The 21,940-nt window shown below is 41.4% G+C and overlaps 4 protein-coding genes across 15 annotated transcripts in view; 1 reads left to right on the top strand and 3 right to left on the bottom strand.

Annotated features, from left to right (window-relative positions):
* Positions 1-280: 280 nt before the first annotated feature.
* Positions 281-3,705, bottom strand: ndufs3 (NADH:ubiquinone oxidoreductase core subunit S3). Its single transcript, XM_062549758.1, has 7 exons — positions 3,625-3,705; positions 3,078-3,137; positions 2,820-2,917; positions 2,515-2,664; positions 2,057-2,182; positions 1,448-1,567; positions 281-598 (listed from the first exon to the last, which is right to left on the bottom strand). The coding sequence occupies exons 1-7, from the start codon at positions 3,677-3,679 to the stop codon at positions 431-433; spliced, it is 777 nt and encodes a 258-aa protein (XP_062405742.1). The 5' UTR covers positions 3,680-3,705; the 3' UTR covers positions 281-430.
* A 176-nt stretch (positions 3,706-3,881) lies between these two features.
* On the bottom strand, positions 3,882-7,103 carry LOC134095755 (uncharacterized). Of its 2 annotated transcripts, XM_062549426.1 has the most exons (3): positions 7,049-7,103; positions 6,244-6,283; positions 3,882-6,120 (listed from the first exon to the last, which is right to left on the bottom strand). In XM_062549426.1, exons 2-3 carry the CDS (start codon positions 6,251-6,253, stop codon positions 4,715-4,717), a joined length of 1,416 nt encoding a protein of 471 aa, XP_062405410.1. In that variant the 5' UTR covers positions 6,254-6,283; positions 7,049-7,103; the 3' UTR covers positions 3,882-4,714. The 2 variants fall into 2 exon arrangements, with proteins under 2 accessions (XP_062405410.1, XP_062405411.1); XM_062549427.1 differs by lacking the exon at positions 7,049-7,103 and having other exon boundaries at positions 6,244-6,291.
* A 2,625-nt stretch (positions 7,104-9,728) lies between these two features.
* Positions 9,729-13,550, bottom strand: ptpmt1 (protein tyrosine phosphatase mitochondrial 1). Of its 2 annotated transcripts, none has more exons than XM_062549150.1 (4): positions 13,486-13,550; positions 13,038-13,118; positions 10,811-11,002; positions 9,729-10,314 (listed from the first exon to the last, which is right to left on the bottom strand). In XM_062549150.1, exons 1-4 carry the CDS (start codon positions 13,522-13,524, stop codon positions 10,183-10,185), a joined length of 444 nt encoding a protein of 147 aa, XP_062405134.1. In that variant the 5' UTR covers positions 13,525-13,550; the 3' UTR covers positions 9,729-10,182. The 2 variants fall into 2 exon arrangements, with proteins under 2 accessions (XP_062405134.1, XP_062405133.1); XM_062549149.1 differs by having other exon boundaries at positions 13,218-13,540.
* Positions 13,551-14,711: 1,161 nt separating this feature from the next.
* celf1 (cugbp, Elav-like family member 1) overlaps positions 14,712-21,940 on the top strand; it is a 35,651-nt gene continuing 28,422 nt past the window's right edge. For all 10 annotated transcript variants that reach the window (XM_062549048.1, XM_062549052.1, XM_062549051.1 and 7 more), the window contains exons 1-2: positions 14,712-14,881; positions 17,596-17,640. The gene's annotated coding sequence lies outside the window, so the exon portion shown is untranslated. The remainder of the gene's footprint in view (positions 14,882-17,595; positions 17,641-21,940) is intronic.

Raw genomic sequence — 21,940 nt, 5'->3', positions numbered from 1 at the left:
TAATCAATAAATGAGGATCAGCAGTCTTATGTAGCAGCCAACACTCCTAATGAAGAGTATTTTGTTTTTTGAATAATTTAATTTAATTGTTTTTCTATTATATTTGTAATTACTTTACTAACTCTGGATACTTAATTTGGCAGATTAATATGATTATTTACAACTGATTTGTGTACATGATCAAATTAAAAGGCTGGTGCAAGTGACGAGAGGATAAACCACATAATAAGCACATGTTGTTATGACCTTACCAACTGAGTAAAAAGACGAGTCGGATGTATTTGTATCTATATAGTCTTTATTCTGCTTATTGAGCTTCAGTCCACCACAAGATTTTAGAGACCAAAGTACATTACATACAACCGGTTTGTTTATTTACATAAATACCTGCATCGAGAGAAGCAGTAGGATACAACACACGACGGATAGATCACTTTGTCGGAGGCTTGTCTCCAGCCTCCAATTTCGGGGCATCCTTTGCGGGTTGGCGGTAGGCTGGGAAAGTCTCCCATGGGCTGTTCAGGTCAAACTTGCGGAACTCCTGGGAGAGCTCCACTGGCTCGGCTACCACACGCTTCACCTCATCATCGTAGCGCACCTACAAACACAACAGATGGAGGTAATGAGGTGAAGGAAGTGCATTTATAAATACAATTATGTAATATCCACACGCATTTATTTTGGGTCATCTCAACAGGGACAGCGGTTGCTTTTCAATTGGGTCAGACAACCAGGCAATGCGATGCGTTACTAACGCCATCTGCTGGTCAGCAGAGCTAAGATTCATAAGCTAAAAATAAATAAATTAAATAAGTAAATAAATAATAAACAACTGACATTTTGAGCACAAAATACCAATTTCACACTAGGACTATGTCCACTCAGCCTGACCTAGTAGACAATGAGAGAAAAAATCCTTCAGATGATGATGTCTAAAAAGAGACTGGCCCTTCTTGGCAGTGTTATGCAGCTGCAATCCCAAGCTCAAGTCCCAAATGGGGGCCTGTGGCTCCATACTTAATCAACCCAGTTCCTCTGGAGGAAAACCATGTTAGGCTGCGTCCCTCAGGTGGATGGCTGGGTTGTTTAGAAAGTGACTGATGCAACTACAGGAAACTGAGCTTGCCCTCCCCTTCATTACGGCTATATTAGAACCTAAACAGCAAGCTCTCAATGACATACAAATTTTTAGGTGGTGAAATTCTAAAATGAGTTAAAATTCCATCTTGGCAAACAGAAAATTGTTTGCAAACCTTTGTGCACATTCACCTATGTTTGCAAATTTGAACACACACTGAGGTAATATGGGACATGAGTGATACATTGTCACATAGTATTAATACCACACTCAAGTCCCAAAATTACCCTACCATTCTATACTAAATCAACTGAAAAGGGCAAAGTCTAAATGAAATTCAGAAGTAGACAAACATCCACCCATCCTCACCTCAACATATCCAGAGAGAGGGAAGTCCTTCCTGAAGGGATGTCCCTCAAATCCGTAATCTGTCAGGATTCGTCTCAGGTCTGGGTGATCGGCGAAGAAAACACCATACATATCCCACACCTGAAAAACAACAACTCTTAGGGTCAGTTACAAACAACACCCACTGTTAATTCTTAGCACTGTGTTGCAAATGAAAACTCAAAGCCTTTAATAGTTATAAAAGGTTGACTAATTATCTTAACTTGTTAACTTGCAGCCCCAAGACTGACGTATGCAACACAAAGGAGGTACTTCCTCCTCCCTTATAATCCATAGCGCAATGTCATTGCTTCAGTCTAAGACCTCTTCTCGTCCCCACAGGCTAGCTCTCTCGTGTACAGGTGCTGTGGCTCGGAGGCTTAACCGTTCATAGAACGAGATAAAGACTCAGTCCGAGAATTCTTACTTAATACCGCTTCATCTTCGAAGAGTATTGATCTGGACCTGGACCTGGCTAGTCTGTCGCCAAACAGTCACCTTTTCCTCAGCTAGTCTGTCGCCAAACAGTGGTGGTGGCTTTATCTACAGCTAAACGCATAAGCAATTTTAAATCAGAACATGTGTACTGACCTCCCTCTCATACCAGTTTGCTGCTTTGTGAACAGGCACACTGGAATCGATAGGAGTGAGCTCATCTGTATACGTCTTCACGCGGATGCGCGAGTTGAAGCGAAGAGACAGCAGGTTGTAGACAATCTATTCAGAGACAAAAAATAAGGCATGAATATAACCAGTGAGCAAAATCATTAATTACACTGGGAATGAGAGCTTCAACTCTTGAGAAAGTTACTTATATTATATCTTTTACAGCTTCAAGTGCACAGCCAACAAGGTAAGTATTATCTCGAAGCAAATGGATATCAATGTAAAAGGGGCTCAGTCAACATATAATAATGACAAGCTAATCAACATAAAACTCATCTAGAGTCTAATACTGGGAAACAAATGGCATGAAACAACAACAATGTCAATCACATTAAGTGTCTTTAACACAAACAAAAAACAAGAGAAATGGTAAGACTCTGCACCTCAAAACGGTTAGTTCGTGTGGGAATGTCCACCGCTGTGAGGTCACTCATGTTCCGAAATTGTGCATTGGTGTGGTCACGCAGAAATGTCAGAACAGGAATTATTCCATCAGGATGGATCATGACCTCTAACTCATCAAAGCAAGTCACCTGAAATCACAAATGTGCTCATAAATATGACAGATACTGTACACTAGCTTCACCACACTTCAAGAGGAGACCCACAACGACCTTGCTCTGCATGTGCATGTGAATTTACTTTTTGGTGAAAGAAAAATAAAGTAGCATAATTATATATGACTCACTTGGACTTGCTGAACGTATTTTGGTAGTATCTCCGCCACGTACTCTCCAAAAGCAGACAACTGGTTGTGGGCGACCGCATCCTTAGGTCTGACAGTTGCTGTTCGGGAGTAAGTTAACGTTAATTATTCTGATGGATGTTGAAAACCACAACATGAATTCTTAAAACTACAAAATCATGCTAATTACACTAGGCTGAGGCAAACGTAGAGTTTTACTACGCCTAAACACTGGATGGAGACAACGTTAATGTTACTTACGCTTGGTTTCAGTAGTTGTAGTTTCCGACCGCGTTTGGATAAGAGCGGCGTTCCGACTCACTACAACAAAGAGCATAACGTTACGTTATAAGCAGTATTTCTGAAGGATTGCTTGCATTCATTCTGTTATTTACCATGCTACAAACAACCGCAACTACACACAAACACGCTCGACGTTAAGTTCTGCACATGATCAGCTACGTATTGCTAGCTCGTATTAACTACAACTTTAAACACATACTTAGTTGCCTACCCAATCAATTATTTACGTTATAACAGGTGGAAAAAAACTATACATTGTGATGTTCAGTTAATAACGTTGACATTGTGACCACAGGTCAGTGGCAACTGTTTAATTGCAGAGCAGACGATGCATTAGCTAGCAACTGCTAGCGTGCTAGTTTGATATGCTGAGAAGGTCAACTGTTTTGTGCAACTTTCAACGATACAATAAGTCGTTTGGTAAAAATAAGGTTGTCCTACCACTTTAAAGATACTTAAAATGTTCGTGTTCTTCATGAACAAGGCAAGCTTGAAGGTTACTCACGGTTTAAAGTCTTGTGGATCCCTCCACGGACAAATCTGACAAGGGAGGCCGCCATGTTGGGTAATGCATCGGCTTGTGTGAGTGACGTCACTGAATAGAATGATGTTTCCAAAAACATGATTTTTTTTAATGGATTTTGTGTTTTGTTAGTTTTCCATTGCGTTCTGAATTATTTCATGAACTCAGTTCATGAAAATAAATACATGTTGATTTTCTGTACAGAAATTGAAACTTATATATTATTGAAAAAGAGACTGATCGGATGTCATGTAAACTTTTAATACACTAGGTGGCAGCATAAGCTTTCAGATCGTAATTTTCAGGCACATGTACAAGCCGAATGCATAGGCCTACATTGCCTACAGGCAATTACTTTCCTTTGGCCACCCGTCCTTCAGTGAACTTCTCTGACATGAACCCAAGGTATTAGTAATTCATTATTTATCCATTTATAATTGATGAGCATGTAGTCTAGGCATAGCCTCAATAGCAAAATCATGTTGGTTTCTCCTTACATCAAGAAGTTGTTGGAAGATCAGACTTTATATGACTCAAAATGCCACACAACTTTTTGTGCAGGCTGCTATTTTCGAACTGGAAATACAGTACATTGTTAGCTGGCCTACCTGCTTCTGTAGTGAAACCATTCCAGTTAATACAGGCCTATGCCTAGTCTTCAATCAGCCAAAGAGGACACATAACTCCTCTCTTAGTTTGGCTACTCTGGATTGGCTTCCTGTAGAAGCCAGAATTAAATTCAAATTCCTCACTCTGGACACTCTGAAGCTCCCTGCTTCTCAATTCCATGATCCAGCTCAACATCCCAGATCGCCCACTGCAGTCTCTGATGAGCGTCTACTGACCTTCCATACACTAGGTCAAATTCAAGACTATTTTCCTCAGTGGGTCCTCCTTGTTGAAATGAGTTGCATTCTGCATTCCTGTAGTTTTGGTTCTTGGATGTTGGCAAACTAACTTTTAACTGTTTACTTTTAATTTTAACTATTGTACATTTATATTCTGTCACTATGGTCACTTTGGACAAAATCATCTGCTAAATACAGTAACCACCATAATGCTTTGAGGAAGCCTAATGCATTAATTCAGTGAATATGAATAAACATATAATTGCTACTAAGCTGACAACAATACCTATGAAAAACCCTGCAATTCCTGTGAACCCAATAAATATAACTGCCAGTCCTACAGCTCCTGTTGCTAGTGCAACTATACCAAAAAACACTGCACCCTCAACAGCACTTTCCAGTGGTTTTACCTCTCCATATCCAATTCGTTCAACTTTCTCAAGATTTGGAAGAACAGCCACAACAGTCGTTACAAACAATAATAGTATTTTTCTAGACACCGATAAAGATATTGTCCCTAAAATAGCACCCCCAAATGCCCCAAACAAAGCACCTGCACCACCTGGTCCACGATACCTCATCTTTGCAGCTACTACAGCTGCTTCCAGAGACAGCCCTGCTATGCTGCCCACTCCAATGACCAGACCGGCCGTACCACAAGGTCCAAGAATGTCCGACGCTGCTGGAATACCTTTCAGTGCCAATAAGGTTGTGCTTACTGCACCAAGAGCCACTGTTTCAGCATCTGTTGTCTTTAAACCCAGCATGGAGTAGACACCAACCACAGCTCCCATGATGGTGGCACACAATGGTCCAATGTGTGAACAGGATAATAATATTATTTTGGTGTCCTGCTGTGCTTTCTGTCTGTATAACAGAAAAAAGCCTGTAGTTCCAATTGTAACACCTGTGAACCACGTTACCATGCAAAAACTGTACACAAAGAAATCCCCTGAATCTGGCATCTGACCAGGAACATGTCTCAAAAGTTTTTGTGCTAACTTATAGGTTGATTCTGAACCCACGATAGCCCATGTCATTATTAGCGTCAAAATGTATGCACCTGGATGAACAAAGCTAAAACTAATCCCCAAATATATCGTAATGAACTGGATAATCAAGAACACTATTAGCTGTATCATTAAAAGGACACGTCCTTCGGGGGGATTTCTTAATGCAACTGGAATGAAAGGCCACATTATAATGCAAATGACAAGTAGCACAACACTGAGTCCTATGACGAGTCCTTGTTTTCCCCACACCAGGAGAGATCCAGCAGTTGTCCCCAGCAAGGCTCCAGTTCCTGAGGTTCCCAGGGCTATCAACGGCCCCACGGAGATCATTGTCGAAGTCTTCAACCCTAGCATCTTCAAGAGGCTATTCACTCCAGTGGCAAACTTGATGCCCACTGCAACTGACCACAGCGCAATGCCCAGCGCTAGGCACATCATCAGCAGACCCACACCAAATGCACCGGTGTCCGTTGCCATGTGAATAACCTCAGGTAGGGTGGTGGTTTTGATAAACCAGTCTCCTGCCTCTATTGCTTCTGCTGTGGTAGCTGTGATAACATAGCCTCCAACGGCTGCTGTGAGCACCACACAAAGGGGTGATTGTCTGCCTGTAGAGACTAAATGAAACACAAAAAATTAAAGAAACGCAATCACTTAACCCAATGACAAATATAAGTATATCCATATAAGTATCCAGCTGCAACCTATAAAATCCAAAAACATAATTTTAGGTGTCTTACTTTTTTCCATTGGTTGCTGGGGTTGTCAAATAAACTTGACCTAGATTTGAAATAAGAGCAGATCTATGTCAACAATGACAGTATGGCAATTATTAGTGCTATCCCTAACAGAATAAGTCCTTTTGCCTTTCTGTCTAACATTAACCCTCATATCACATGCTCGGCGGCACAAGTGGGTAAACCAGTAAAACCAGTTAACACCTGCAGAATGGTATACAGAAAAGAACGATGGCTTGAGAATGAAAGAAGTCCCAGTCGAAACGTTGCTTGTTTGCAGACATTCAAATTTTTTCTTGAAGCAAGTTCCATTTGTCCACCTGTCAAATGGTGGGATGTGTATACGACTACTAGTTTTGAACGTTGAGAATGAAATCCTTCTTCTAACAGTGGAGAAAAGAAAGTAAGCGCATTGTCCTTTTTATATATCTGTCAAAGGTTTCCCCGGACACATCCACTTTGCTCTCTGACTCGAATCTACTACAACATTGCACACTTCCTGTTTTAAAATGTACATTGTAACCATTGGCGTCACTAGACTAGACAATATTTAACTGTACTGTGTGTTAAGGTACTGTAAACTATCTCATATTACCTTTTTGACAGCAGATCATTTGATTACTGTGCCCCAGTAGAGTCTTGAGTCTAGTAGTGATTGTAACCAACAATTATTTAATAATAATCGCTGTTATTACTGCTAAAACAAAACTAATGTCTAAAGTTCATTATATTCCATATCTACACATTGAATTTGAGGCAATAGATTGGTGGCATGTACTCACTGTTGAAAAAAGTGTAAGTTTATTACCTGTATTCCATTGCAGGCTACACCATCACCATCTGATATTTTGCTTTCAGTTTTGTTAGGCACAGGGAATTTCCATTACCCTGTTTTATAGACACAATACAGGCTAGTTTCAGTTCATCATTAATGCACTTCTGTGTAGGTTGATCTCTGGGATCTTGCAAAGCTGATGTAGTCCCAAAATTAATATACATGTATCAGCAATACCAAAAATACCAACTCACAGAATGCATGGATGGACGTGATTGAACTATGCAGGAATTGTGATTTATACACTGAATTCTCTCATCAAAACATACTGTATCACATTTCTGGTTCGAACTGTTAGTAGTTTAAATCTGACACCACTGATCATAACATTCTAATTCACCACCTTGTGAAGTGGGTTGGTCTCTCTGATAATGTTTGAAACTGGTGTCAGTTCTCCACTACTGACAGAAATGTTTATGTTAGTCTAGAGCAATGTTTCCCAACCTTTTTTCCTTGAGGCCCCCTTGCCTGTGTCTAAGACAAGCCAGGGCCCCCTACCCAAACTCCTACCCACATACACACAATACATTGTTTTATTCAACAATATGAATTACCAATGCCCAGCCTAGCCCGACTTGAAGCAAGCTAAATTACGATAAAACAGAGGTGCTTTTGGTTGGAAATCTTAGGAACCTGCCAAACCAGGTCAAATTAAAGCAACAAGCCTTTGCACCTTAGATCTATAGTTAAGCTTCAAATAGCCTACCATATAAGCAAAGTTACCCAGACAGCCTAAGTGCCAAAGTGCTGCCTTTTTTTTTAACTCAACACTGCAGAAAAATTATCACTGCAATTCACTTTTTGTCTCCCACAAAAAAACATACAGTATATAGAAATTGAAATAACTCTGCTGCTAGACTTTAACTAAGATCAAGAACTAAACTATATAAAAAACAAATGACCAAATCATAAAAAGCAAAAAATAAAACATGATGCAAAACAATTATAGACAGATGGACATCACACTCTCAAATTAGCGTCAACACAACACCCCAATGTACTTTCATTATGGCATACAGGCTTCAATGAAAGATTGTGTATATACTCACATTTTAATGTCACATTTCACTGTGAACCCAAACAGTGAAACTATAAGTTAAAAAGTCGATGTTGTCTGAGGTAAAATTAGTTAGAACAGGATGACGATAAAAGCACCACAGCACTTTTCTCAGGCCTGATTAAGCTGTGACAACATGGCTGGTTTCAGTGTAAAGCGTTGTTTGAGGCACTGCTCACCCTTCTCTACTCTGTCTGCCAATATGAGTACTTTGCACTATGGCAACTGTTGAACGTGAGCCCAGGAAGTAAACTGGCTGCAAGAGTAGACCTGTGGTGTCTGACAAACTCATGCAACCACTTAACCACATTACTGTACATGTGTGGGGTGTGTGTTTATTTCTGAGTAGGCCTAGCATATGGATTTGCACCATAGTTGATCTTTTATTTGCATAGTGCAGGCTATACTCATGCATGTAAACATGACATAAACAGAATATAGAAACAGTGAAATGTCTCAGATTTATGTTTATTGTGACTGCAAGGCTCTAACTTAAGGTGGGCAGTCAGTGACATGGTAACTCTATCTTGATAGCATGACTTATTCGGTTGCGCTATGCGACCATGCGACCATGCGGCACACCCCTAATCAACATGATACTCCTATGGGTCATTCAACAGATTGGGAGCCATTTAAGTAGTGTCAGTGTCCCAAGTTGTTCTGTTATATAACCTTTCAGATCAAACTACACATAAACAGCAACATTTCAAAGTTGTACATGTTATTTTTATATGTAATTGAGAAGAGAATTGGTTGTTGTTCCTAAGACTATAGCATAGCCATAGTAACTCCGATAGCCACAATAATAATGGCAAGTTTCACCTTTGTCAGTGTCAGGGACTTTTCCATGCCCAAGTGCAAAGTGGCTACATTTAACATCATTGAAATGTTAATAGTTAATCTGAATGGTTTATTTAGGCCTGATTATGGCGTTCTGGGTATCTACAGTTACTGCCAAGCACTATAATGCATGTTCTCCTTTGTACAATGACAATAAAAGAACTCTGATTCTGAGTGAGCCCTTTTCCATAAGCCATATAATAGACTTTTTTCCAGTTTATCTGGATGACAATCTTGAGAGATCAACAAATAAATTCATGGCAATTACTTATCTGCTGGTCAAGTGTTGACCTCATTTCAGTTTCCTATTAAAACTGATATTCTAGCCAGGTATTCTGCCAGTCATCTATTATACCTTTGGTGTGGCAAATGCCATCCCATAACCTACAAAGCCATATTGTGACTTGTTCAAGAACCTGGGGCATTGTTTCAGTAGCAGAGAGTGCACGCACATCCAACTTGTACAGGTGCAAGTGTAACCTGCGTTGTGTGGAACCACCGCGGTCCAGCCCTGCACACGCCCGGACTCGAACCCGCGAGACAGCAGCACCTCGGATCGGGAGTCGAGCGCGCTAACAATCCAGCTAAAAGCCCAGGCTACTAGCTTTCATGCCAGCAGCGCTCTTGAAGCGTCGGGGAGTGAGGTCTACTAACGTTCCACAGCATAGCTAACCAGCTAGCACCCGTTACACAAGGTAAAATGAAGAAGAATTGTCGAAGAATTGAAAAAAGTACCCGCATACTGTTGCTGCTGTTCCCGAAGTGATTTAATTACACAACGTTTCGACCAGTATGGATAAGCATTGTTTCAGTATAGCAAATATTTGAGCATTCCTACATACGCTCCCAATTTATTTTCTCGGAAAAGAAAACACATGATTCCAATGTCTTTTCATCTTTAACCTCTTCAATCTTTAATACAGTCAATAAATACAGTGGTAACCACAAGTCAGTTTTTTCACATACTTGACTGATTTTTGAAGCCTGATGACTCAGTGTGTGTGTACAAACGGTGTATAAAAATGTCTGCATCCATATAAAAACAACTGTTGGATCATTAAAAAAAAAGTGCACCCAAAACTTTGCCTTTGCATTCTGTTCACCTACATCCAAGCTATTGATAGTGTAAGATACCTTCCGATGGACCCAATGCACCCATTACCAGTCAGTTTGATTCTGCTGTGGTGGTTTTGGCTTCTCCGTCCCTCCTCTAGCTGGAGCCAGAAGCACAGACCTGCTGATAGTACTGTAGGAGCAGCTCCCGCTGTGCGGAGCGCACTAATATATGTGGCCGCACAGAGGCCAACATCTGACAAGCCTCTTCAGGACTCCAGCAGTGAAGCTGAAGGGAAAGGGATAAGCAGGAAGATGAGAGGGAAAAAAAACATGTGAGTCAGACAAAATTGCACTCATGTGGAATCATGGGATCAGTCAACCAATTGAATTATAGACACACAGCGCAGAACATACACATAGAAAAGCCTAAGGAATTTAAAGGTACAGTTCACATTTCTGATCCCATATACTTTTTGTCAAAGTGGATGAGCGAGTATTTTACATTGTTCTCTGATGCTAATATAGAAGGTATGCAACTTTGGTCTGTTAAATGCCATTATTACAATCCCCTGTACAACCTTGCAACCTTTTTAGCAGATATGTAGCGCCCCCTCATGGTTATCTGGTACCCACACAATAGGCTCCCGCAACCTCCCGTCTCCAAGTCAAAGTGTTCCATTCTATGCCATCTTTAATGTTAATGTCCAATAATCCAATGTTTCTAAAAGACCTAGCAAAACATTTTGTTGCCACCATCAAGGGTCAGTCTACAGCTGTCTCACCTTGATGAGGTAGGCAGCGGCGACTGTGGCGCTGCGGGACCGGCCGGCTTTGCAGTGTATGTACACACTGGTGCCTTCCTGTCGATGCTGCAGGGCAAACTCCACCCCTCTCTGCAGGTGCTCCATACTGGGCACACCTGTGAGGTCAACTGTGCTCAGGCATAGTTGCTCCACCCCGGCTGTCCTCCACTCCTGTCACACACACACACACACACACACACACACACACACACACACACACACACACACACACACACACACACACACACACACACACACACACACACACACACACACACACACACACACACACACACACACACACACACACACACACACACACACGCCTTGACTTTATTTGTTTTTTTCATACACACAGTCAGACAACAATTGATACTCATGACTCGTGACCTCTCTACGTCAGCAGAGCTGGGAATTCCATGGAAAGGTTTCCATCCTACCTCACGTTAGTATGACATTCTTCAGAGTGTTAGGACAGATATCAAAGTCTTAAAACCTCAGAGATGAGTACTTGGGCCTAGTCCGTTTTCCATTTCCATTTTCCTTCCTTAGGTCAGATCATTCACTCCCATTGAGATCATTCACCTTCCATGGTTACGTTAACAATACTAGTTTTCCGACAATTATTGCGATTTAATGGCGATATAGCCTAATTTTGAGAGCTCAAATTCAATATTCCAAATTTTGTTATAAGTTGTGTCACTTCTGATTGGTGAGCATGTTCGGTGCATGAGAAGCATAGCACTCCTGTTAAGTGAGCTTGGCTGTCTGTCACACAAGGAGGATGACATGAATTAAAAAAACATAGATGTAACAAGATTAACCATTAGGACAAAGCTGCAAGCCGCACAATTACTTGCAGCTATGCGATTAGCTAATTCCATTAGTTCACATCCTGATGTAAATAAAAAATCAGTCCATTGTGCTGTGTGCAGCCCTACTCAACTTTAACTGTCTTTCCCAACAGATGACTCTACTATTTCCTCTTGGATTTCAGCATACTTCAGAGATATTTCAATCTGGATGAAAGATCAACATCTTCAGCTCAATCTCTAATACTGAGCTTCTGATATTCTCAGCTAACCCAGATACTCTCCAACAGCCCAGCATCCATCTTGACTCATCATTGACCCCAGCTAAAATGGCATTTACAGTAACTTGGCTGTCATAATTGATGAGCATGAAGCCTCAGTCATAAAGTCATGTTGGTTTATACTGTACTATATTTGGAAGATCAGACCTTATCTTACACAATATGCCACAACTTCTTGTGCACGCCATGGTTCTGTCCAAACCGTAGCCTATTGCAATGCATTGTTACCTGGCCTACCTACTTGTAGTGAGACCATCACAAATGATTAAAAATGCAGCGGCACATCTGGAATTTAATCAATCAAAGGAGACACTTGTAACTCCTGTTAGTTACTCTTCGTTGGCTTTCCATAGCAGCCAGGATTCCTAACTCTGGCCTATAGGACACTCGATCTGGTCTTGTTATCTTATGAATCAGCTTTATTCTCCCTCATACCCACTGCGGTCCTCTGATGCGCATCTTTATTGACATTCCATCAACACTAAGATGTCACAGTCATGACTGTTCTCATCTGTGATTCCTGGTTATTGGAATGATTTTTTACCTAATGCCCTTCCTTCGTTCCAGTAGCTTTGAGATGTTCATAAGCTTTTCGAAGACTCATCGGTTTGCCTTGGATCTACTGAACTAATTATCCTGATGTCACAGTCTGCATGTTTATTGTTGTTATTCTAAAATGATCTAGTCTATTTCTATTATTTGTGTAGGCTATATGACAACTTTAAATAATGTTTTAAATGATCATATTGTAAATTGCTTAAGATTGCTTTGGTGAGAACCAGAACTCATAATTTAAGAAAACAAATAACCCAATGTATTGTGATACCTGTCAAGCAGGAAAATTCAATGGCATGCCATGTGATTCAAATGTCAAACGACAAAGGCTTCGCAGCCACTTCCACATTTAACTGTATGGGGATGGACACAGCATTGTTAAACACGTCGACGTGCAAAAGGACACTGAAGTAAAAACCGGAAAGACACGATGTTGATCAAGAAAATCCATTGAATGTAGTTGGTATGGGTTAATAATGAGTGACAACAAAGTAAAGTAGCCTAGATGAGAATACAACAATCCCCTAATCTGAAAGGACAGAATACAGCTGGTCTCACCTCTGATGAATTGCAAAAGTACTTTGTCTCGTACTCTTCATTCATGGTTATCACTCCTCTGATATTTTCTTTCTGGACCAACTGAATAACGACATACAGAGAGAAAGAGCGTTACAAGTGGAACAAACGTGTATCCACTAACTGTAAAGAAGACTGTCCTTGGGTAGTCTGTAAGCGTACCTCCTCTGTCATTGATTTGAAAGGAAGGGCCCCCAGAACAACAGTCTGATCCACACGGTTATACCATTGCCTAGAGGTTATTTTCTCCATTAGAACATTGTAAGCTAAAGTTGGATAAAATAAAAGTCTTGCTAATGCCCCTGACATATTCTAGCCTTTCTCCGATAGCCTACCTATGGTAAGTTACAATAAGACGCCTATAACTATTTACCCAGTGAAAGGTACAGCTAGCCCTAATAGTAAAATCCAGACGTGAACCAATCTTTACTGTCTTTAGAAATGCATGCATGGAGCTCCGTGAAGACATTTCTTCTTTTTGGGTTTTTCTGACCATTTGGCCGAAATCTTCTATCGCCGCCTTCTGTACTGGAGTAGTACAGCCTACTTGAAATAATCATCCATTCATATTTTTGCTAAATTATTGATGGGTCAATCATTCACACGACCTAGGCTACATCAAGAATTCCTGGGTTCGGATAATTTTGGTCATAGGCTACTAAAGCCCTTGGAGTAGCCAATAATAATAATAATAATAATAATAATAATAATAATAATAATAATAATAATAATAATTTAAAAAACTTTTGTCCACAAAAAATGTACATGGACAAGACCTCATCAGATACATCACATTCATTGCATCAACATTTTATTCCCTTGCCAAAATAATATTCAACTGAAATGTGCAAAACTTTTGCATATCTTATAGTTTCAATGCAACTGTTCAAGAGATGGACTAATCTGAATTTAGATTGTATGATAGGTTTACATAGGTGTTTGCTCTACCCCAGTTCAGTGATATCCATTAAACAAACAAAACATTCGAAAGTGTCACATTTAGGTCGAGTCACTGCCCCTCTAAGTCAAAAAGGCTCATTCGACTTCATGCAGCGCTGCGCGGATCTTGCGGATCATGATGCACACATACTGTAGAAGTGCATGCTAAACTTGACACAATGACACAATGCATGTTCGTATTGTACAGAAGTCCAGCATGCATCACATTCGCCCAGATCTGTGCAGCGCAGCGTGATATAGAATGAACCTAAAACCATTATGTCAATTCACTTGCGCTGCGCATGCCTCCTCCAAATGTCATCATCTACCACATCCATTTTCGACGATAATCAGGGATTTCAAAGAGCCGACATTAGTCGTGGTTATACAAAGAACTAGGGCACCAATCGCGAATGGACAAATGCCGTTAATCATAACTCAGAGTACACTAAAAAATTGTAGGTACACCCCATGTGAAAAAAAGTGTAATCGAATTTACCATTCCTGTCTATAGGGAACATGGCTATATAGTGGATTTACTTTTGACAGATTGGAAAATGTGAATTCCACTTTCAGATACTCAGCGTCTATATTCCTACAAGATCTGTATGTTATGAAGTCATTCAACTCTAAAGTGATGCATACCTTATTAATTTTTAATAAAAGCTCCACCCCCACTCCCCTTTTTGAGAATTTGATGGTAAATGCAGGAAAGACAGCCATTTTGCACTGTTCCCTTGCAAGACTGGGTAAGGCTGATAGAGAGTTGCCGTATGAAGATTATTAGGCGAAACAAATAGCTGATATATTCAAATCTACGCAACGTTTCATCGTGGCAGTGAATTTGGGTAACTCCTGACAGCCATTTGCAAGTTTCAGTGCAAAGGGTAAGTTTATCATGTTACGCTATCAATTACAATTTTTCAGTAATTGTTTCCCAGCTGCCTAAAGTCAGAACCTAGCTTACCTTAACTAGCTAACATAAGCCAAGTTGGCTATTAATCGAGTATCCAGCGTGTTGTTTATGCCAAGAAGCTGTTTGTTAGCAAGCTAGCCAGCACCAGAAAGGTGTTAAAGCTGGGTTGCGAATTAACGTCACTTGGCTGTTGGTAACTAACCTAAGTGGCCCTAGAGTCAGATATTCTGCCGGGTTTAAGTTGAATTAACCAGCTGTGAAGCCCTTATTTTTACTGTTCCTGAGATGATGAGATTTAGTTTGACATGAACATACAGTTCACACTGGGTAGCGCTTGGGATAGCTAACAGACGTGGCTGGCTAACATTAACTGGCTTCATTTGTCATTCCTGTGTGACTAGTTGTAGGCTAGGCATAGTATCTTATGTCGTGGTGGTCAGTCTGTACTCCCGTCAACTTCTTAGACTTAGCTAATATCAAGGCTGCACAAAGTTGCATGTTAGTGTTCTGGGTGGGTGTCAAATGTCTTTAATAAAGGCAGTGTTACCGTTTCTTAATCGGTTAATGTTAACTAGCAAAGTACTGTGTGGCTTTACCTGGCCATGTTACACAACGGTCTTGAGGTTAATCAGCTGCTAGCTTGCCATATGTCTAAATCATTTGGCAGGCATACTTCTAAGCGATGTATTCGGCTGCTGAACATCATTGTTGTTCATTGTGGCCAGTGTTACTTTCGAAACGACTTTGTTATATTGAGTTTGTAACTGTTAACTTCAGTGTTGCCACTTTTCTTGCAATTACCTTGAAAGACATAACGTTAGAAGTTCGAGCTGCTTGTCAGCTATTTAACGTTAGCTTGCTCCATTACGTTAGCATACAAGTTCAGCTTCTACTTGATTATATGAATCGGTGATAATTACATCGGGTGGGTTAAAATGCTGACAGAAAATCAACTGTTAAGATAAAAATAGATGTTCTTATACTGTAACCACTTCGATTGTTTTCGGTTAAAAGAAGTGCGTACTTTGGTGTGGCTCTGGCCAGCTAGCTGGTAGTAGCATGTCGGCTTCTTCAGAAACACCAAGATGGAGAGGGGCCTTGTCACCAGCACTACTCACGCTACTGTCAGTTCAGGCCTGCTTCAAATCACATAAGATGTTGGTCTGTGTTGCCCAGTCACACCTCTCCTATCCATGTATTCACCTCTCCCTCTCCATGTATTTTTTGGCAATAAGACGTATCTTCCCAAGGCATAGTTGTCTTTGACAAAAATGTGTGATTGCCCTGAGAGTGCATTTGCACACGGTCTAATGTTCTTGCTAACCCTTTAGACGAGAGCCTGTAGCATTATGTTCTTTCCTTGGAACCATGTGAAATATGATCAGTCTCTCTACCCAGATATAATAGCAAGCTCAGAGACATTTCATCACTGTTACAGAGTTGTCTCTAAATTATCACTAAATCTTGACTGTCATTTCAGACATATTTATTGTCACAGAATTCTGTGAATGCATGCATAAATCCTTTCAATAGGCTCTTTGACAGCCATAGGATTATTGTTTTCCCCCAGTCACTTGAGAGAATGTGTCAGGCGTGTTGCAGAAATGCTTCTTACTTAAATGTATCGGCTCTCCAGACAGCGTAAGTCTAAGAATCAGAACCAAAAATGCCTTACAGAGGCATGCTCATGGAAGTCCCAGTGCAGTCAACTATGCAACAACTGGGGGATTCATATTTCATAATGTCCAGCTGCTCCCTGAAAAATGGAAGTTTTCCTCTCCCATTACTCTTCACTGACTTTTGCAACCATCATGTGATGAATAGGCCAGGTTATTCTTACCATACAGAAAGCTCCCTATTGGCGTGCGCTTTTCTTAAGACTTAAGGAAGTGTCCCCATGCTCCCGTGAGACCAGAGGAATGCATTCCCGAGGACAGCTTGTGTGCTGATGGTTGTGAAACTAGCCTCTGTGGCCATAGTCGCTGTGTGGAAATCAACTGTTTGGGAAAATGGTATTCTGACAGACGGCTTGTGTTTGAAATTTCTCTGGCTTGCTATCTCTCTGACGTCTGCTTGGATTATTTGGGCTACAGTGGTCCCTTGTGGAATATGACAAACAGTAGACAGAGAGCGAGACGTCTGAAGTGAATGTAAAGCTATTCTTCCTCACAAGACTGGCTTTGAAAGACTTTCCAAAGCCCGACAGTGGAAACTAACCAACGCTTTCCACGACTAATTGATCCTTTGTTTTTAGCACATGGTTGCCAAAATGTTCCTATTAGAAGTGTGCAAAATGTATAGACTACATGGTCAACTTTGCAATTTAACCATTTTTTTCTAAAGGAATACATTCACTGACAAGGACTGACCAGCCAGTTACAGTAGTTCTTAGGCATGTTGAGATTTTATGTGGGAGCAAATTGCCTCCCAGCATTGGTTAAGAAACTGATTGCGACGCCATGTTACCCATTAATGCTAGACCCAGCTTGATAATCTTCACTGGTGATTTTAGGTTAAATTGCATAAAGTGCACTTAGGCGACATGACTCATTCACCTGGAAAAAAAAAGGAGTCGGCAAGTTGGTTTATTGGTTGTGCTGGACCTTACTACACATATAACCTATAACTTTCCTCTTCTTTGAGGACCCCCCAAGTGAATATTCTCTCTTTTCTCTCCTTCCGCAGAGCTGAGAGAAGGTCCAATTCCAGAGACAACAAGAGAAGCACAGGGTAAGTTTGTTGAGCTCAGTCGACTACAGCAGCATGAATTCGACTCCCGTCTAAGTCCTCACATCATGCATGTCATTTAGGCTATCTCATAGCCCAGCACCTGTCAGACATATTATGTGACTATGACATCGGTAGCTTTGGCAAAGACCTCAACAAGAATGCTCCCTGATCCATACATCAATCTTGCTGTGTGATGGCTCATGTTGTGTGGTTGTAAAAGAGCTGGTAAAAGGACCTGATCCAAGAAGTAACTCCAGAAAACTCAGACCCCCCCAGTTGTATTTAAGATTAACATCTTATAGAGATATTCCCAGGAAATTCTCTGCTGATTTCATTGTGCCATTGTATAAACTGGTTACCTGGATTGGTGGGAAATATATTTTAGGAGAGCCCTTTTATTGGAGCATTCCCTGAAACAACAGTGTCTTCATGGAATGCCTCTACTCGAGAGACACTCTTGAATTAAATGACAAGTTGTTTCCATGACTACAGTGGTATTACACCCACGCCCCCCCCCCTCCACACACACACACCACCACCATGTGACGGCCTGATGCTTCCATAATTGTATCATTCTGTGCGGGTGGACTTTATTCCTGCATGGCAACACTTCCGTTATCTCCTCTTCACTGAGGACCTGGAGGCCCTTTTTGTGATGTGATCTTTGAGTCTGTGACATGAACTTCTGTCGAGCCTCTCTATAAGAAAAGAATAGCATTTCTTTACTTGATGACATTCCGATAGGCCTATTTTCTGCTATGTAAATTACTTCGGCTCTGTTTTTTATTTCAAAGGTTGCATAGAGGAATGACTAACTTACTTGATATTAATAATATACAGTATACCTGTATTTCAATATGGCAGGGCCAGTACAATATTACATGTATTTATGTTCAGTCAGTATTGTTGGGACGGTATATTATCTGCTCTGGCATTTAGAGAAAAAGAGAGATTTGATGAAATGTCAGCTCTAGCGCTCACTGAAAAGACTGTACAGGATATATGCCTGTATCTTGTCTAATCACCCATCTTAATGACTCTCTGCAGTTGTCTAAAAAGGGCGTGCTATCCTTGCCACTCACAACAAAGAAGCATGTGTTAAAAGAGATCATATTCCGTGCTATTTTGTTTGTTTTCAAACGCTACCTAATCTGTCATCAGGTATTCTAGAGATGTGCTATAGTTTCACAAGCAGATAGTTTGACCTGGATGCTGAGCTTGAGAATGACTGTGCACATTTTAACCTCTCTGTATTGTAGCCCCTTCAGCCGTAACTCCACTGTACACCTTCACCCCTGCATGTGTTGTTTTGTTTTTGCACTTTTCTTTGCTTCTGCTCCATAAAGGCAGGATTCGTCACAAGCATGCCTGCACCTCCAGCTTAGATAACACCTCAGGTTAGAGGAGTTTGTGTTGTGGCAAGCTTGGCTAAGTCTGACAAGACTCGGCCACTGGTTTGTCCTTCTTGGAAATGCGTCGTTATGAGATGTGTCTGTAATCTTCCATATCCCATGTCTGACCTGTGGCTGCAGAATGCATAGGCTGGTGGCATGGGGTGAACAGAGCCATTGTCTCGGACATACTGGAACACTGTTGTCATGGAGAGATCAGTGCAGAGCGTAGGCCTAGTCAGAGAGATATTAGGACGCTGACTCTTTGGTCACAGGGATTGTAAGCCTAGCCATTGCCGTGGAGATTTGAGAGGCAGTTGGTATTTACTTCATAAGTGAAATGCCAACATTGCCTATATCAATATCTGTATCTCATTGCATCCTTGGCCCAGCTCCTGTCTTTGTATCTAACACAGGTTTGTCAAACCTGCACCTTCAGACTGGCTTTTGGCTTAGTACATTTGACTCTTTTATCTCGTTACCTCTGAGCTATTTATCACTATTTAACCGTAATGGTGACATGTGGAACGTGGAGTGAAATGGTAAAGTTGAACTGTTGCACTCCCTGGTGACCTAGTAACAACATTAATAAAAAAAAAAAGTCTGCCACAGGTCCAGTGTGAATGCAAAGCACAAGATTACTCTGTTTGAGTAATGGGAGTGGGAGCTTCAATCCCTCCCCTCATTCACGACTTTGATATCAGAGTAATCCCTTGCCCTGTTGGTGTCCCTGAATTTCTCTCAGGATTGCTAAATGTCTTTGTGAGGCTATTTAACATAATCCGTAAGTGGTTCTGAGTGTTTTTTAATGGTGATCTGATTTTAAGAATTTACTGGTTGCTTCAGGCTGTTCAACAAATGATGTTGCCTGGTTACAGTGGTTGCCTAGTTGCTTTGCTAGCTAAGCTAACTACTAAATGTCAGGCTGCCATTTACATTAAAAGATATGATGGCTAGTTATCTGACTGGCCTTAGTCTCCTCAATTTGACCAATTCATTTTAATGAGGAAAAAGTGGGTGCTTGAGTTGCTTGTACAGTTTCTGACAGTAACCTCAGTGACCCATTGTGCTTTTGTGAACTTTCAGCTCATTAGCAAGTCTGTATTTGCCAGTTTATTTTGCTAGTCTAGACGCATGATATAAATTTGTGAATCTGAAGTCGGGAACCAAGATAGTTGGTTGTTGTTAACCGTAGTTGGCTAATGTTACAGCATGTTGCACACAGATGGAATTAGAACTTGTTGTGAATAATTGTTAGGGATGCATCTCAGTCGTCGACAGTAATGGAATTCAGCCAAGCCTAAGGAGAAGATTTTAGCATAAATGGTGCTTGTTTAAAAAATCTGGATTTGCATATTTGATTGTATTGGTTAATTTGAATCATGACAAAGTAACGGTATTAAAACCAAGGTCTTTCGGGGAGACCAGAGCCCCAGTTGGCATTGAGCGAGATCACTAAACTTGCTATGCTGGAGTCCGAACTGCTCTTGGCCTGAACAGATCAGGAGACCACAGGCGTGGGGCGATTAGAGATCCCTTCATAATTAAGCTCCGTGGCCCACTGTTTCTGGAGATAATTACATCGCCCCTCTCCTGGCAGCCGCCTCCCTGCTCTGGCCGGGAAATGAGATCTAATTATTGCTCCGAGAGCACAAAGAAACCCCACAATGGTGCTTACAAGCGTTTAATTTTTTTCTTTTTTTTTTAAACGTTGAACGTTTTTGCATTGTTGTTTGATGTGCTCTGTGCTCAGCCATTTGGTTTCGTCTCTCTCGCGCACAGCTGCTGATGGCTCCCCAAGCTCCTGACTGTCAAAGATGCCTCAACAGAGAGACTCAGCCTCGGAAGCTGCCTGCCCACCTGAAATGCTTATTTTTATCCCGCGTTCCTGCAGCCTGCTGCGTAGAAACCGGAACCCAAATCAGTCCTCGAGTGAGGATGATATTGACGGCGGGCAGAAGCGGCAGGGCGAGAAAGCTGGGCACAGCTTGTGCTGGTGTGACGTTAAGCTCGTGAGCAGGCTTGCTGGCGGTCTTGGCTAATCTGAGCCACTGTGGAGATGGGTGGGGTGGTGTTTGTTTGTCTGGAGCGGTAGCCACACAGATGTGCAGGGGGTGAGCTCTTTAGCAGCTCCTCTGGCTGTTCAATTCTGCCACCGCCTCTGCATGACTCATTAGCTTCCGTGTCCTTTAGGATCTCCTTTGCCTGTCTGTCACGCTGAACTCCTTCTAGACAAGAGAGCAAAGCTCCAACACTTGTGACGGTGAACCCTTCGTCCATACACCTCACATCTCTCTCCAGCACTTTTTTTAATAATAAATCATAATTTGATTTAATAAGCAGTTTACAGTCTGCATTGGTTGCTCAAGAATAATTGAGTCTGCACTGGTTGTTCAATAGATATTTTCGATTTGGATATCAATGTCAACAGTAGCTGTTCTGGTATGTCTGTGCACAGATGCTTTAGCCCTGCTATGCTGTGGTTAAAGCCTCTGGTTTGTCATGTTGTGGGAAGGACCTATGGAAATCTGTCATTAAGGGTGTTTGTGACTGCAGTTTCTAGGTGACGGGGAGGCAATAGGTCGGAGGAGGCTGACCTTTGGCATTCTGAAAGGTGGAGAGTTCTCGCAAACCATTCCAACCCTTTTCTCCCTCTGGGTTGAGCTATAAATAGGCCGTTTTTCTTTTCTCGTGTGTGTGTGTGTGTGTGTGTGTCTGTACGTGTGTGTATTTGTGGGTCATGAAGACGGGCTGAAGGGTCGTGTGATCAGTTTGAAACTGATGCTGTAAATCGGGACAGGAGTAAGGCTGCATACTCTGTGGGCTCAGCTGTTGAACTGCTCTTGTAAACTCGCACTCTGACTGTTATGTGTGAGGGCTACTGAAACATGGCCATAGAGTCTGCGTGT

Source organism: Sardina pilchardus, chromosome 11, assembly GCF_963854185.1.
Source record: "Sardina pilchardus chromosome 11, fSarPil1.1, whole genome shotgun sequence".
NCBI classification, from domain to species: Eukaryota; Metazoa; Chordata; class Actinopteri; order Clupeiformes; family Clupeidae; genus Sardina; species Sardina pilchardus.
The sequence above is the reverse complement of the archived record's forward strand: the minus strand, read 5'-3'. Positions and strand labels throughout refer to the sequence as shown.